Raw genomic sequence first — 18,370 nt, forward strand, 5'->3', positions numbered from 1 at the left:
AATTGAATCACAGAGGTAATGTCACTGGATTAGTAACCTAATTAACTGCATGGATGCAAATCTCATCATGCCAACTAGTGGAGTTTACATTCAATCAATAGAAAAGTTGGACTTGAAAGTGAATCTCTGTAATAATGATTATGAGAAGATCTTGACAAACTATCATATTTCACTACTATAAAACCCATCCTTTTTACTAATAGGAAATTTGCCATCCTACCCAGTCTGGCCTACACGTGACTCCAGTACCACGGCTTTGCCAATTTTTCTGGCTACATTAATATAACAAAGCAATGATAATCTTTAGGATGCGATGTTCTATCACTTGCTCAAGACTAATATGGATGCACTACAATGAAAATCTCATTCTACCTCACCACAGTAGGGCACTGAAATTCAAGCTTAAGCAAATATTTGCAGGAAGCTGCATTAAAAAAAGGGCAAATATCCACTCAATATCTGTGACAGACAATGGAGAGGGGAAAATGTGATGCCAAATATGATTTACTGGCAATATTCTGGAACAATTTGAAGTTAAATTCACTCCAAACCCAAAGTTAAAGGGAGAGGGTTCGCTGTCCTTCATCAGAGATCATCATCACATGTCATCAAATCTGGAAAGGATTGCTCAAAAGTCCAAGAAAAGAGGGAAGAATCTAATAAACTGCACCAAGCCATCTCCCACAACAACAGGTAATATTTAGAACTTCACTGTTGGGACTAGACTCAGAGATAGACTTTCTAACAAATGAAGGAAGGGACTCTATCATAATGCATTCTATTACCTCAGGAAGTTGATCAGACAGTTACTGGACAGTGATATGGAACACAAATCTGCTTTTATCCCTCATCCTTTTCTCAGTAATACCAAAACCAATCACACATCAGCCACTAGGCCAGGCTTAGATCAGCAAACTCAGTCCAGAATCAGATGGTAACCTGGAACAGGTAGGATGGATTGATTGGGAGAGGTCACTTATCCTGGTATATGATTTTGAGAAACGAGATGGTAATTATTTGTAAAAATCACTTATGCAATAGAGAAAGCCAAAGCATCTTTTTCCATCCTCTATTGACATATGACTATCACTTTAAACACCGTAAATAAAGATTGGATATCAGGTTCAGCAATTTACCTTACATGAATTTTGAATTACCCTGATCAGTAACATGTCCAGTCTCAGTGATCTTAGTGCATGCTGAATGATCTTTCTGTTAATTAACACTGATAGTCTAATGGCTCCTCAATTTGGATTATATAGCTGACATGCAATGATAGCCAACCATATTTCTGTCCTCTTGTTTTCACTTAAAAATATTTTAGCTGGTTGTTACATAAGAAATGGAGGGACAATACAACATTAGCAATCTGCTCTCAACAATCCCCCTCCCTCAGGGTTCTGTGACTGGCTTAGTTGGTACTGTGTCATTTAAAGTATAATGATGCTTCACCTACCTTCTTGTTGTATGAAATATTTGACATATTTTATTGGACATTTTTAAAAGCTCTTTTTAATTAAACAAGATATTCTAAGAAAGTAAAGTACCCATTAATAATTTTTATTTCTCCTGAAGGTTAAAACTGCAAACATTTAACTGTAATGGAAAGAATTCAGAACTAAACAAAGCAGCTAACAACACCGAAACATGAAAATCAGGCACACAGAAATGAAAGGGAAAATCAAATACCAGGAACTGAATCAAAATGCCTATGATTTAGGAGACTCTTGTACAATTTTGATGTAAGATGTTTCCCGTATGACTGCAATCAAGACTCCAAATTTAAAAGCAAAATCAACCCGAGTCACTAACACAGCTCTCTTTAGACAGGGGATGGAAAGATAAGGAGATATTAATAAACCAAAGTGAGAATTAAATTCTCCACACTCCTTCCTCAACTAAGTGTGCTGCCAAGATGCACTGTGAATAGGGACTTATCAGAACTGTTATCACATAGTCCTATGGCAGCTACAAACACAGAAAATTTCAGACAACCCAGTACAGGCTTATTTGTCAGAGGCTGCTTGTCATTTGGGCAAAGATATATGATGCATGATTAAGTTGATATTTATTTAGCAGACATTTTAAAAGTAGGGATCCACAGCATATATATTTAAGAGGCATATATATTTATGAAATTTCCCACGAGTCTTTTGCACATCCATGTCCATAAGGTACCCTGGCCATGAAGGGCTCATACATGGAAACAGACCCTTCGGTTGAACTCATGCATGCTGACCAGATATCCTAAACTAATCTAGTCCCATTTGCCAGCTCTTGGCCCATATCCCTTTAAACACTTCCTATTCATATACCCATCTAGATGCCTTTTAAATGTCGTAGTTGTACCAGCCTCCACTTCCTCTGGCAGCTCGTTCCATAAACACACCACCCTCTGTGTGAAAAAGTTGCCCCTTTGATCCCTTTTAAATCTTTCTATTCTCACCCTAATCCTATGCCATCTAGTTCTGGACACCCCCAACCCAGGGAAAAGACATTGATAAGCAACTTATTCCTAGGACACAGCAATGCCACCAGCTTGCAAGCATTAAAGGCTGGCAGCCCCGAGAGGGTAACTGAGTACCTCATTCTACCGCAGTAATATCTTCTCATCACTTCTTTAAATACATCAGTTGTACAGTCATAGAGATGTACAGCATGGAAACAGACCCTCCCATCCAACTCATCCATGACAACCAGATATCCTAAACTAATCTAGTCCCATTTGCCAGCATTTGGTCCATTTTGCTGTAAATCTTTCTTATTCATAAACCCATCCACATGCCTTTTAAATGCTATAATTGCACCAGCTTCCACCACTTCCCCTGGCAGCTCACTCCATACACGCACTACCCTCTGCATGAAAAAGTTGTCCCTTAAGTCCCATTTAAATCTTTCTCCTGTTACTCTAAACCTATGCCTTTGAGTTGTGGACTCCCCACCCCAGGGAAAAGACCTTGGTTGTTCATCCTTTCCATGCCCCTCATGATCTTATAAACCTCTATCAGGTCACTCGTCAGCCTCCGACGCTCCAGGGAAAACAGTCCCAGCCTATTGATCCTCTCTTTATAGCTCAAATCCTCCAACCCTGGCAACATCCTACCTCTGAAGTGTAGCTAATCATATCGTATCAGTCTTCAGAGAATATTTTCTACATGGAAGCATATGACATTTTTCAGACATCCCTGAACTACATTCTTTCACCCTCGCTAAGAGCAGAGGGGAGAAGAAAACTTGACAACATACATACATTTTGAGGAGGCTTTGAAGAAGGGAGTGAAATAGCAAGCTATGTGGGAAAAGAAGGGTTCAGGATGATCATTTCACTGGAATATGCAAGGGCTTAGTTATTGGCTGTTGAAGACGATACACAGAAACAAAAATGACAAAAATAACCAGAGTTGGAAGGCTGAGGATAGATACTGAAATCTAGGGTCCAGAAAGGTTGCAGAGACTCAATGAAGCCTCAAACTAGGATTATTGAAATGAATACTCTCGGAATGAGTAGAGGTTAGCAAGGGAAGGAATAATAAGGGTGCACAAGTTTCTGATGCATGGCAACATCATCACTATCACTTTAAAAGGAGGTTGTAGTTCACGCTCAAGTTCATTGAAGTCTCCGCCATTGTGAGGGTGTGGTCAAGGTGTTACACTGAATACCTTCAGAGGTGAAATAAAGATATTTAGCTCTGGATTAAGCACAAGACTGGGGTTGCTCACTACTGGATTCAATGAAGGGGGAATAAGTGGAAAAAGCAAAATGACAACCCAAGGCACATAACGTGTGATGGAAACCTGACTTCGCTTCTGGTGTTCACACAAGCTGAATAAACACAGGACCATTCAGGACTTACTGCCCAAAAGGCAGCAGATCAAATAATTATTGGAATTAAAAGTGGTACATTTTTGAGCATTGGGCAAACATGTGCTTTTGATACCACCAGGCAGCAATACAAAATGTGAAATAGGAGGGAACTAGAAATCAAACTTTTGGGTTTTTTGGGCACGTGTGACATAAAAGTTGGAAAATATGTTATTTTCTCATTAGGGTAACTCAGAATGAATTCTGGATTAGTGGTGCTGGAAGAGCACAGCAGTTCAGGCAGCATCCAAGTAGCTTCGAAATCGACGTTTCGGGCAAAAGCCCTTTTGGGCTTTTGCCCGAAACGTCGATTTCGAAGCTACTTGGATGCTGCCTGAACTGCTGTGCTCTTCCAGCACCACTAATCCAGAATCTGGTTCCAGCATCTGCAGTCATTGTTTTTACCTTTTTAACTCAGAATGAAACCAGAATAGTAAACTAATAGAAAGAGTGGTGGTTGTTCATTCCATTCTACTCTATTAAACTTCAAGCCATGAGGAGACTAAGATGATGGGATATCCCAATCATTAACATAGGTTGTCAATGCACACTCTAATAAACAACATTTTGGTTAGACATTGATAGTACCAGACGAGATGAACTGAACTAGCAAACAGCAGATGAGTTGGATGAAACTAATAGATTTAAAATGGTTATCAGGAGGGTAGACTGAAGGTGGGGTAACATGACCAAAGTGTTGATAGGCATTCCAATGTTAAAAAGCATAATCATTTCTTGGAGGAAGACAAAGCTGAAAAGAGTTGAGTGAAAGGACAATGAACAAGTGTTTCACAGTAGACAGATGGTGTTCAAAATAAATTCTGAAGAAATCGTTGTCGACCATTAACTCTTTGCTTCAGTTGTCAGAGGTGAGAATGGAGCAAATAGGGAGGGAAGATTGAAGAAGGCTGTTTATTGTAAACATTCTTTTTTTTTTAACAATTGCCAATGGTCTCTAGCCTGAACTGGGATTCATACTAGCATGAACTGAGCTGTTTGGCCACATAGTATCCTATGCATAACACTTCTAATTATATCCACAGAAACATCTTCTACAAAACACCTCTAATCACATTACACAGTCTTAAGGGAATATCCTCTACATAACAACTATAATCATATCACCTCAGACTCAGGGGAGTTACCAGCTATAGAATACATGTAGTTGTGACCCATCAGTTCTGGATGAACACTTTCTAATATTAATCCTTAGTTCATTTTCTTTTTCCATGCCCAGTGTTACAAGTTAAATTACACTGTATATGTTGTGCTCTTTAACATCAGCACTGAGGCATCTCTTACTATTGATCTAGTTAAGGCCATTTATCAAATAAACTGTACAGATGTGAGTATAAATTTATTCTCTAGTCTGTTGTGATGAATCTGCAAAAAGCTTCAGTAATTCTGGAGCAGGAAGCTGATGACTGGCAGTATTCCAGCTCTTGTTAACAAGCAGTAACCCCGGTGAAACTCTATGAGTGCAACCAGATTGGTTGGTGCTGAGCTCAGGTGGGAATGAACCCGTCATGGATCAGGCTGTCAATTCTGTCTGTGAAAATCCAGCCAATGACCACTCAGGTGTGGTAGCAATACAAGTTAGCCAATGGATCCATAATCCAATATAGAGTCAACACCACTGGAACCAAGGGGAGTAGGGGTGGAGAGAACACCAGAATAAGAATAAATCTCCAGTGTACCACAAACGTAGAAGTTATTATACTCTAGAAATACTCCAAGTTTAAAAATTCATACAAAGGGAATGCTTCAGCAGGCTTTTAGCAAGTTACATTAAAGTAAACAGCAACAGAAATTGATGGAGAAACTCAGCAGGTCTTGCAGCATCTGTTGAGAGAAGGCAAGAGTTAATATTTTGGGTCCAATGACCCTTCTTCACAGTTGTTCTAAGGAAGGGTCACTCAACCTGAAATGTTAACTCTGCTTTCTCTCCACAGATGCAGTCAGACTTGCTGAGTTTCTCCAGCAATTTTTGTTTTTGTTTTATTTTGTTTAATTTTGTTTAATTTTAAAGTAAAATAAAATTGTGTTCGATGGGGAATGCACTTTAATATAAAACCCAAGGCTTGTATGCGAAACTAAATGAATCCAAGCACTCTTCAATCTTCTTCCTTGAACAACAAGATTCAATTATGCCACAAGGAATGACAATGCATCTTGAACAGTTCACTATTCTGTTTTAACCTAAAATTTCTGTGCAGATGGAATTCTTCTGTTTCATGTATTGTAGGATTTTAGAATTTAGATTTAAATATTTTCAGGGATAATTCATATATGGACATCAGGTAATTCAAAACTAAATCTCATTATGATTCTTAAACTGAGATTGAACAGTTCCCCCTCCCTCCCAATTACGATTCTACCTCAAAACAGGTGACATCGCTACTCAGGCTTTGAAACTCTCCACCTCTAGTCAGATTGCTAGAACTCCCCTCCACCAGGATTAAATTACTGATGGTTGGCACACAATCAACTAATTATTAGCAATTTCCCTTAAGTAAATTCAGCATGTTGACCAGATGGGCTGGTTCACAAAATGGTTAGGAATGGAACTTGAGCTAAGTTTATGTCCAACATAGAAACATACTTAGCCTGACCATTAACAGTCAAGTTCCTCTACATTGGGGAGACTGGACGCCTCCTAGCAGAGCGCTTTAGGGAACATCTCCGGGACACCTGCACCAATCAACCAAACCGCCCTGTGGCCCAACATTTCAACTCCCCCTCCCACTCTGCCGAGGACATGGAGTCCTGGGCCTCCTTCACCGCCACTCCCTCACCACCAGACACCTGGAGGAAGAATGCGTCATCTACTGCCTCAGAACACTTCAACCCCAGGGTATCAATGTGGATTTCAACAGTTTCCTCATTTCCCCTTCCCCCACCTCACCCTAGTTCCAAACTTCCAGCTCAGCACTGTTCCCATGACTTGTCCTACCTGCCTATCTCCCTTCCCACCTATCCACTCCACCCTCCTCCCTGACCTATCACCTTCATCCCCACCCCCACTCACCTATTGTACTCTATGCTACTTTCTCTCCACCCCCACCCTCCTCTCACTTATCTCTCCACCCTTCAGGCTCTCTGACTGTATTCCTTATGAAGAGCTTTTGCCCGTAACATTGATTTTATTGCTCCTCAGATGCTGCCTGAACTGCTGTGCTCTTCCAGCACCACTAATCCAGAATCTGGTTTCCAACATTTGCAGTCATTGTTTTTACCTCGTTGATTTTAACCCTACTGCGAATCCTCTTGCAAGGATGCCTGCCTTGACGTAGTTTTCCTCCTCTCTCTACAAGAATCTCAGGGAGTCCTTCTCCCACTGCATCTCCCAGGTCATTTCCTCTGCCTTGAAGCTCTTCAACCATGTCCTGAAACAAACTCGGTACCACAGCCACATTTGCTTCCTCAGTGCCTGCCTCCGTAACCAACTCATCCCACACAGACTCTGGACCACCTTTAAACCAGCAGAGTTCGGACCCGAACAGGGCAAACAGTACAGACTACAGATTCAAAAACGCCAGCAACGGTTCTCCTTCAAGATCCACACTTGCAGCAATGCGCCAGCACCCAACCTCTCTACAGTCATCCCTGCCTCTGCTGAGGGCCACACTCTCTCAGAATTGCAAATGACCCACTCTGTGCGACATCTTCAGGAGAATTCATACTCTCAACAAACAGTATTTCAACTCCATCTCAAACATCAAAAACTGTAAGTACAACAACCCTTTATCTACCCACCTCCATAACCAGTGCTCCTCAAACATTCCAGTAGATTCCCCTGGCCTCTGGAACTGCTCAGACGCCATTAGCCATGCGGCTGGTGCAGCTGCCACCCCCATGCTGATTGATGATGTCACTTCTGCCCCCATCATGACCACTCCCACAGCCACTTCCACTCCTCACAATTCCTCATGCACCACACGTGACATCACTTCTGCCCCCACATCATCATTGATGTCACACGCTCAGTAAATTCCGCTCCCCCCCACTCCGTGGCTGTGTTTGCCACCACTTCCGCCCCCACCAATGCCACTCACCTGTATTCTGCTGACATGCCCCCCCCCTGCAGATCCCACTGTCACCATCCCCACCCCCCAGAACCCTGAGGGGAACACCATCCCTACTCATGACTCCACCCCCATTCCCCCACCACCACACCCACTCCAGTTACCAGCTCCGCCCCCCACTCCCAGCTCCACACCCACACCAGATCCCAGCTCCCAGCCCTGCCGAGACCATCCCTCCAGACCTTCCCCTCACTGAGGACAAATGATCAGTCCTCAGCAAAGGACTCACCTTCATCCCCCTCCATCCACACATCAATGAATTCAATACACGCTGTGACGTCGAACACTTCTTCCGCTGCCTCTGAGCTTACTTTCACAATCAGGACTCCCGCCCACCTTCTGAGGACCCCTCTGTCCACCTCCAACATATTGCATCCACCTGGACACCCCGCGCTGGCCTATTACCCGCCCTTGACCTCTTCATCTCCAACTGCCGCCGGGACATTAACCGCCTCAACCTGCCTACTCCCCTCCCCCACTCCAACCTCTCATCCTCACAACCTCACATCCTCTCGTCCTCCAATCCCGACCTCACCATCAAGCCAGCAGATAAAGGGGGTGCAGTGGTAGTCTGGCGCACTGACCTCTACGCCACTGAAGCCAAATGCCAACTCGAGGACACCTCTTCCTAATGCCCCCTCAACCATGACCCCACCCCCCATCACCAAACCATCATCTCCCAGACCATACAGAACCTCATCACCTCAGGAGATCGCCCACCCACAGCTTCCAACCTCATAGTCTGGGAACCCCGCACTGCCCGGTTCTACCTCCTTCCCAAGATCCAAGCCTGACCAACCTGGCCGACCCATTGTCTCAGCATGCTCCTGCCCCACTGAACTAATTTCTACACACCTCGACACTGTCCTATTCCCCCCAGTCCAGGAACTCCCCACATACGTTCAAGACACCCCCACCCACGCCCTCCACCTCCTCCAAGACTTCCGTTTCTCCGGCCCCTAATGCCTCATCTTCACTATGGATATCCAATCCCTCTACATCTCCATCCGCCATGACCAGGGCCTCCAATCCCTCTGTTTTTTCCTCTCCCGACGTCCCCAACAGTACCCTTCCACTGACACTCTCATTCGTTTGGCCGAACTGGTCCTCGCCCTTAACAATTTCTCCTTTGAATCCTCCCACTTCCTCCAGACCAAAGGGGTAGCCATGGGCACACATATTGGCCCCAGCTATGCCTGTCTCTTTGTTGGCTATGTAGAACAGTTGATCTTCCGTAATTACACCGGCACCACTCCCCACCTCTTCCTCCGCTACATTGATGACTGCATTGGCGCCACCTCGTGCTCTCGCGAGGAGGTTGAGCAATTCATCAACTTCACCAACACATTCCACCCTGACCTTAAATTTACCTGGACCATCTCTGACACCTCCCTCCCCTCTCCATCTCCATTAATGATGACCGACTTGATACCGACATTTTTTACAAACCCACCGACTCCCACAGCTACCTGGATTACACCTCTTCCCACCCCACCTCCTGCAAAAATGCATTCCGTATTCCCAATTCCTCTGCCTCCGCCGTATCTGCTCCCAGGAGGACCAGTTCCACCACAGAACACACCAGATGGCCTCCTTCTTTAGAGACCGCAATTTCCCTTCCCACGTGGTTAACAATGCCCTCCAACGCATCTCGTCCACATCCCGCACCTCCGCCCTCAGACCCCACCCCTCCAACCGTAACAAGGACAGAACGCCCCTGGTACTCACCTTCCATCCTACCAACCTTCGCATAAACCAAATCATCCGCCGACATTTCCGCCACCTCCAAACAGACCCCACCATCAGGGATATATTTCCCTCCCCCCACTTTCCGCCTTCCGCAAAGACCATTCCATCCGTGACTACCTGGTCAGGTCCATGCCCACCCCTTCAACATACCCTCCCATCCTGGCACCTTCCCCTGCCACCACAGGAATTGCTAAACCTGCGCCCCTGCACCCACACCTCCTCCCTCATCTCCATCCAAGGCCCTAAAGGAGCCTTCCACATCCATCAAAGTTTTACCCGGACATCCACCAATATCATTTATTGTATCCGTTGCTTCCAATGCAGTCTCCTCTACATTGGGGAGACTGGACACCTCCTAGCAGAGTGCTTTAGGGAACATCTCTGGGACACCCGCACCAATCAACCACACCATCCTGTGACCCAACATTTCAACTCCCCCTCCCACTCTGCCGAGGACATGGAGATCCTCGGCCTCCTTCACCGCCGCTTCCTCACCACCAGACGCCTGGAGGAAGAACGCCTCATTTTCCGCCTCGGAACACTTCAACCCCAGGGCATCAAGGTGGACTTCACCAGTTTCCTCATTTCCCCTTCCCCCACCTCACCCTAGTTTCAAACTTCCAGCTCAGCACTGTCCCCACGACTTGTCCGGACTTGTCCTACCTGCCAATCTCCTTTTCCACCTATCCACTCCACCCTCTCCTCCTTGACCTATCACCTTCATCCCCTCCCCCACTCACCTATTGTACTCTATGCTACTTTCTCCCCACCCCACCCTCCTCTTGCTTATCTCTCCAGCCTTCAGGCTCACCGCCTTTATTCCTGATGAAGGGCCTTTGCCCGAAACATCGATTTTGAAGCTCCTTGGATGCTGCCTGAACTGCTGTGCTCTTCCAGCACCACTAATCCAGAACCTTCATCCCCTCCCCCATTCACCTATTGTACTCTATGCTACTTTCTCCCCACCCCCACCCTCCTCTCACTTATCTCTCCACCCTTCAGGCTCTCTGCCTGTATTCCTGATGAAGGGCTTTTGCCCAAAACGTCAATTTTACTGCTCCTTGGATGCTGCCTGAACTGCTGTGCTCTTCCAGCAACACTAATCCAGAATGTGGTTTCCAGCATCTGCAGTCATTGTTTTTACCCATGAACAGTCAAGACACAACCAACACGGTAAACCCACTATTTTAAAGTGAACGGATCACCAGTGCCATGAAGCAAAACATAACTTTGCTGAAATGTAACACATCAATTTGGTTTGGCACTTTTTGAGTTGATTTGTCGATTAGCATCATTGATGGCTATTGTAACAAGAAGCTAGTTAGGGCAGATAGGAAGTTAAATCATGTTCATTCCATTTAAATTCTAAACTTATCCAACAGAATGGGGCTGTTTGGTGAAAACAGTAAACATATTAAACAGGGACATGCCCAATCTACATTCAAATTTATATTACATTTGAGATTCCCCTAATACCACAGGATCTTTTATTGTAGGCAGGTTCCTTGAAAAGTAGATTCCAATACCCAAATGCTGTCTTGAACAAAAACTTTGTAAATTTCAATAATGCCTATTTTTATGTGCCAACATACATAACACACAACCCAGTTTTACAGCTTAATGCTGATGTTGTCTTGGTTCTATTTGGATCATTTTATTAAGATTTCTTGCCTTTGCAGGTTGCTTCATCCATACATTGTTTTGCGGATTTTTGACACCTTACCTTTCGCTCCTTGTCACCGTACTCAATGCCCAAGGTATCCATAGCACGGACAATGGCAGCCAGGGACTGAATGGTGTTGCTGTACACCACAGGCTTGTACTGCTTCACATCGTCACCAGAAAATCCATCTTCATGAATAATCCTGGGAAAGTACAACACAGTGTTAAGGGGAAATGACTAACATAGTTCAAAGTTCAGATTGCTAGTCCTATTACTGGAACTACTCTAATGTTGCCAATATGAACACACACATAATTCCAACATTTACTAAAAGCGTGTACAAGTAACCTTTCTTTATTCTCTGAAAATGCCTTTCAATTTAGTTTTCTCAATGTACTGTATAGATCCTGGGTCATTTTCGAACATCTTCTATCTGACCTCCTGAAGCATTTTTGAAAGATCTGTGCTTTTGCCTGACATCTGTTTTTAATCTCATTAATTTACTATGTAATTCCAAGTTTTCAATATTAAGCTTCCTCAAGATTAGTACTGTCCACTAGCCACATGTGGCTAAATGGAAATCCATTTGAGGGAAACTGTATTTGATTACTAAATTAGAAAGTGGGTAGTAGACACCATTTTTGGACATGTGACAACAATATTCATTTTCACACAAAGTATGCATGTAAATGTTAACCTTTGGTAAAATGGCAAGACAAAAAGATGAGCATCCAATGCTTTTCCATTGTTGCAGGAATGATTCACTTCCTTAGTTACTGACAGGAGGTAAATGTTCATTAAATAAATATATACACAAGAAGTATATTTACCTGCATTGTGTGCATGTAAAGGGTTTCTCCTGGCATCAGAATCTGTGTCTAATACAGTCTCACTGTGTCCACAATCGGCAACTAGTCAGAAATTTCTGTTGGACTGTACAACTCTGGAGAGTAAATATTTCCTTTCTTATTTTGTTCCTTGGTTCGCCACTTTGCCTGCAATCTTCAAATTTTTGTCACCTCAGACTCATTAATAAATATTGGAAGATGTTTCTTTGTTTCCTGTTTAATGTGCTTGATTCTAAGGCAGGCTGGATTCAGCTGTTCCTTTTGAAAGGTTGCCACTATCCTTCTGTATGAATTCAGTGCTGACAAAACCTTCCTGATTCCTGGTATCTTCCAATGATTCAATGTCAATTCTTTCTGACCATCCTCATGTCAACCAGTTTTTGCCAATTTTCTGAACATACTTACAGCTGCAACTACTCAAAACTTCCCTCAGTCAAAGGTGAACCTATTCTTCAAGTAAACATTCGATCCGTCCTTGTCAGCAATGCTATACATGCACTATTTCTGTCCATTCGAAATATATTGCACTGATATATTTTTTCCCATTCATTTATATTGTTAGGTGTAATTACACAGTATGTCACACATTATCCACAGAGGTATATATTAATGCATTGACTTTCAAGGCAGTTTCTGATTTTAACCTGGTTCCTATGAGCAGCAGATGCTGGTTATGTTGAAGTTGCAATTCTTTTTTTTATTGGAGCAATGACGCTGCAATCAATCACTCAGTTACTGAATTTTATCTGTTTTCTTAATATCAAGGTTCTGTCAGAAATGTGTCACCTATAAATCTTTCCATAGGCACAGCTCAATTGATCGCACTCTCCCTTCCAGGTTCGAATGTGATAAACTCAAACCCCACTCCAGAGACCTAAGCATATCATTTAGGCTGCCATGTTGGTGCAGAACAGAAGGAGGGCAGCAGTGTTGCAAGGGTTGCTCTTTCAGACATTAAAACTGAGTTCAATTTGCTTCTTATAAAACCAAAAGACATAGAAGTAGCCATTCAGCCCATCGAGTCTGCTCTGCTATTCAACAAGATCATGGCCGATCTGATAACCCTCAATTCCACATTCTTGCCTTTTCCCTATAACCCATTATTCCCTTACTAATTAAAACGCTGCCTAATCCTAACTCTAACCCTATCTCAGTCTTGAATATAGTTAATGATTCAGTCTCGATAGCCTTCTGCAATAAAGAATTCCAGATTCTCTGAAGAAATTCCTCTTCTTCGCTGTATTAATTATGTGACTCCTTATTCTGAGATTATGTCCTATGGTCCTAGACTCTCCCACAAGGGGAACTGAAAAGTAGATTAGCTGCTTACTCACATTTGTTGTTGGGTACAAAATGTACAGAACATTCACTTCCATAATACAAGATAATTGAAATGGGATGTTTCTTAGAAATATTCTAAGGTAAACATACATTCTTCCTTTCCTGTAAATATTGTGTCCTCTTTAATTAAATGCTTCCCAACGTTGGTTTTATACAAATTCAGTTTTCAGTTCGCGGTCCTCTCATTATATGGACCTCACTTTCCTTAACGAACAATTAACGCCTTCATCAATATTAATCCTAGTTCAAACTTACTCTTGCTTTGCAACAGCTGAAGCCTAAACCAAGTACTTTATCGAACTGCAAATTTGTCAACACTGCAAATAAATCAGGTAGTGTTCGATTTGAAAGGTTTTAGAGCGATCAAGGGTTTCATATCACTTCTGGGTTTTTATCATTTATCCTAACATCTGCTTCTTTCAATCTTCCTTCAACATATTTACCTGGGATCTCACATCAGCAAGATCACAATATACAAAGCCACATGACTGAACTTAAACTCCTCTTCTGGTATCATGACAGAACCTCCACAAAAATTACCAACCTTAACTGGCCTCTGAGGGAAACCCTTTGCGTTATCCATGCTCTGTATATTACTGTACACTTCATTCCACTGTATATCCTAATTTCTCATTATGGTTATCATATTGTTTCATTCAAATACTTCCAAAATCTGTTTTTTTTTTCATCAGGTGTTCCAAAGTAGAACACTTGCATCCCCTCAGCACTGCTTAACTAGAGCTATGATCTTCCTCAACAAAGCTGCAGCCACCATCCTCCATACACAAGTACTTCTGGAATACAGATATCATTCACATCAACACCTGGATAAGATCATGGCGATTGAAAGTGGACAAGTCTACAGGGGCTGATAGCCCACATTCAAGAATTCAAACAGAGAGAGCTGCAGAGATAGTGGATGCACTATACCACAAATCCCTAGATTCTTGAATGGCCCGGGGGTTGCAAGTTAGCAATTGTAATGCCACTAATCAAGAAAGGAGGGAGGGAGAAGAAAGGGAACTACAAGCCAGTTAGCCTGGCATTAGTCATCAGGAGAGTACTAGAATCTATCACTAAAGAAGTCTGAATAATTCACTTGGAAAAACAAATCAGCATAGTCTTACAAAAGGGAATCCCATTTGACAAATGTATTCAAGATTCTTGAGGATGTACCCATACAATTAGGAAAGTTAATGGGCCTCTATTACAAGGGGAATGGATAGGGCTTTGGTGAAACCACATCTGAAGTACTCTATGCAGTACTGATCTCCATATTTGTTTAAACTAAAGTGGAAGAGAAGGATATACTTGTTTTGGAGATACTACAGTAAAAAAGTCACTAGATTGGTCTCTGGAATGAGGTGGTTGTTCTACAATGAAAGGAGGAATATGATGGGCCTATCTTCCTTGATTTTAGAAGGAGGAGAGGTGACCTCACTGAAACAGACATGTTTCTGAAGGGTGTAAACAGGGTATAGATGAGTCATTATTTTAAATTCCCCAGCCAGGTGAAACAAGTGAGCATAGTTTTAGGATAAGTAACTGATAATTTAGGACTGAGATGAAGATAAATTTCATCACTCAAAGGGTTGTGACTGAAATAACTCCACAGAGGCCAGTATCCCATCACCAAGTGACCCTTTATTTATATGTGGAAAGTCCTTGACATTGATCCAGCTCCCTCAGAGTGAACACAACCTCTGACACTCCTGTTTATAACAGTCAGATTAACAGGCCCAATCAGGGAACTCATATCCTATGAGGCCCATCTGGCTGACCTCATTACAATCACTACACTGTGATTCTTCGTAATCCTTGACTGCAAAGAGATGTCGATGCTCTACATTGAACATATTTAAGACAGAGTTAGACAAATTTTTGGGCTCTCTGCAAATCAAGGGATATAGCAGCAGACAAGAAAATGGAGGCAAAATCCAAAATTAGCCATGATCATGTTGAATGGTAGAGCAATTCTGATAGACTATATGGTTGTCTCCTGCTCTTATTTCCCCATGTACCTTCAACCGTCAACTCACTGCACTCCAGTCATGTGGTGTTCCCCCCTTTTATTTTGTATGCAGGTTTCATTTAATAAAATGAGATATTTCATGAAAATGACTATGAATGCTCTGCATAATGACACTCGAAATTGTATAAAGCTATGGATAATACTAATTCAGCAAGGGCAGCATATGATTCAAAGAGTCTGATTACTTCTGCTTAACGTTTATGAACAAATGTTTTATCCTTCTTGACTTTGAATGACTTAGTGCACCTAGTCAATGTTGAGGTCAGGATCTTCTCATATCTATTTTAACAGTTGGGAAAACCGAAGCAGAACATTCCCACCCTGGTGTTCAACAACCTAAGTTGATCATCCATCTGTGCCCATGTCACATTGTGATTCACCCCAATTATAATTTTTCCACAAATTTCTTTTTAAATGCACTTTTTCTCTTCCACTTTCGTTTAAACAACACTCACTGCTCTATACCCAAGAGTCCATTCTCACCTCAAATATCTAGCCAATGGATCTCATCATCCCACCGGTTTCCTTCTACAGGTTTTAAAACAACAAGCTTGCATTCGACTATCCTGTACTTCATGGCTTATTATTCATTTTTTAAGCTCCTTTTTCACACAAAGGGTGGTTCATATGTGGAATAAACTACCAGAGGAAGTGGTAGATCCAGATACAGTTAGAACATTTAAAAGGCATTTGGATAGGTACATGATTAAGCAGGATTTAGAGGCAAAATGCAGGCAAACAGAACTAATTTAGTTTGGGAAACCTGGTCAGTATGGATGAGTTGGACCAAAGGGTCTGCTTCTGTGCTGTCTGATTCCATAAGCTATTATTCAATGCAGATCTTGGCCACTCAAAGAGGCTTGCCAATTTTAAAAATCCTCTCCTGAAGGATGAAGCTGATTTTGCACTCGCATTTATGGCGAGTTAATGAATAGAATTCTCCATTTGCCCTTCCCATAACCTGGTGTTCCTCATGTAGCAGGGATGCAGCATACTTTTCATTAGACCAAAGTTTGAGCAGATGCCAATTGGCTCCTGCGATGGGAAGTGGTATTCTGCAGTTCAAAATGTGACCTGCTAAGTTTGGGCTCAGATGGGAGATTGGTTCTTTTGATTATCGTATGGGATGCCAGTTGGAGGCAACAGCTTCATGTTTGAGACTGTTCCAATTGGTCACCCAGCCAATGCTTGTGCTTGGTATTCCTTTCAAGATATAACTAAAAGGCCACTTGAATGAAGACCAAGAAGCACTCAAACATACCAAATGATGCTTTGTTAAGTGCTTAGTGCTGTATCATTCCCTTTTCCTGCTTTGCTATTACCCCTTTCACTCCAGACTTTCTGCCTATTTAAAGAAATATTGCTGCCTAAAAGGATAATTGTTTCAGGAGGAAACTGGTCTGATCGGATGCAATGAAAAGATATTCAAAACCTGAAGATTAAAAACAAAATGCGGCCATAAGCATGCCAGAGGTTTTAAATTCTCACAACTTAGAACAGGATTTCAAATTCTGAATATCAAACTTTAATTTGTAGCTCATGTTTACCTCAGGAGGTCACAGTTCATGCTGTCCATTCCAATAAAGACCCAGTAACATAGAAGTTAATCCACGAAGTCGTGCAAAGCCCACCTTTTAAACTCTAATTGCATAAACAATGAATACGATAAAGAGTCCAGTTGAACGCCCATAAAGTACATTGCATTGGATGCGCTCTGAAGTGGTTTTGATGCGTTTTTGTAAAGAACAATCACACCCTCAAAGTCAATAATAAATCCTAACTACTCCAATCAGTCAAAACTAGGGTCTGGTCCATCCTGTCGAGAAGTGTCAGAAATCACACAACACCAGGTTATTGATCAACAGGTTCATTTGAAATCACAAGCTTTTGGAGCATTGCTCCTTCATCAGGTGACAAAGGAGCAGTGCTCTGAAAGCTTGTGATTTCAAACAAACCTATTGGATCATAACCTGGTGTTGTACGACTTCTGACTCTGTCCACTCCTGGCCAACACTGGCACCTCCACATCATGTAAAAACTGTGACTGAATATTGAGAAAATCACCAATATCCCATAATTGTCAGGCAGAATCAAAGATTTTTAAACAATAGTCACAGGGGCATTAAACCATTGTAGAAAATGATACATCAGGAATAATTTCCTATGATTCTCAATTGTTCATTTGGTTCATCTCTTGCTTGTGTTCACTGTCCAGGCAAATGGAGTAACTTGCTCTGAGCTGAGCAGTGTTGGCTGAAGGGTCCACATGGTAACAATGCCGTCTCAGAGTAACGGGATTGTGAGGTCAAGCCCAATCTCAGTCTTCAGCACAGAAATGATGCCAACACTCAGTGAGTGACTGACCAGATCCTACTGCATGGTGCTACCAACAAATGAAATACTAAAAGGAGCCTGTCAGACTTTTCAACATTCCATGGTTCTCCAAGCACAATAGCATGTTCATTCCAGTTAACTGTCCCCTTGCACAACACCCATCATCAACAGATTGGCTACATATCTTCATAGCCGTTGCATGATCTTGCTGTGCAGAAAAATAACTGTTGTGTTTGCTGACGAAACAACAATCTTTGGACTTGAAAACTGTCCAGCAAGCGCTTTGGGAAATATATTGGAAATGCAGTAATATGTCAATTTTGTTTGAAAAGGCGTTGCACTTGGCTCCACCATAGGCTGTCACCTTGTAAGGTTTACACCTTGAGCAGCTAAATACAGAGGTACTTCAGAAGTCAACACAGTCTCAATCACAAGTCCAAGAGGTAATTTCATCTT

General features: G+C 42.4%; 1 protein-coding gene across 4 annotated transcripts in view; it reads right to left on the bottom strand.

Annotated features, from left to right (window-relative positions):
* The window catches only part of LOC140453217 (guanine nucleotide-binding protein G(o) subunit alpha), a 227,345-nt gene that overhangs the window by 136,467 nt on the left and 72,508 nt on the right, over nt 1-18,370 (bottom strand). For all 4 annotated transcript variants that reach the window (XM_072547779.1, XM_072547776.1, XM_072547778.1 and 1 more), the window contains exon 3: nt 11,420-11,561. In XM_072547779.1, coding sequence (XP_072403880.1) covers nt 11,420-11,561 — 142 coding nt within the window. The remainder of the gene's footprint in view (nt 1-11,419; nt 11,562-18,370) is intronic.

Source organism: Chiloscyllium punctatum, chromosome 26 (genome assembly GCF_047496795.1).
Source record: "Chiloscyllium punctatum isolate Juve2018m chromosome 26, sChiPun1.3, whole genome shotgun sequence".
NCBI lineage: Eukaryota > Metazoa > Chordata > Chondrichthyes > Orectolobiformes > Hemiscylliidae > Chiloscyllium > Chiloscyllium punctatum.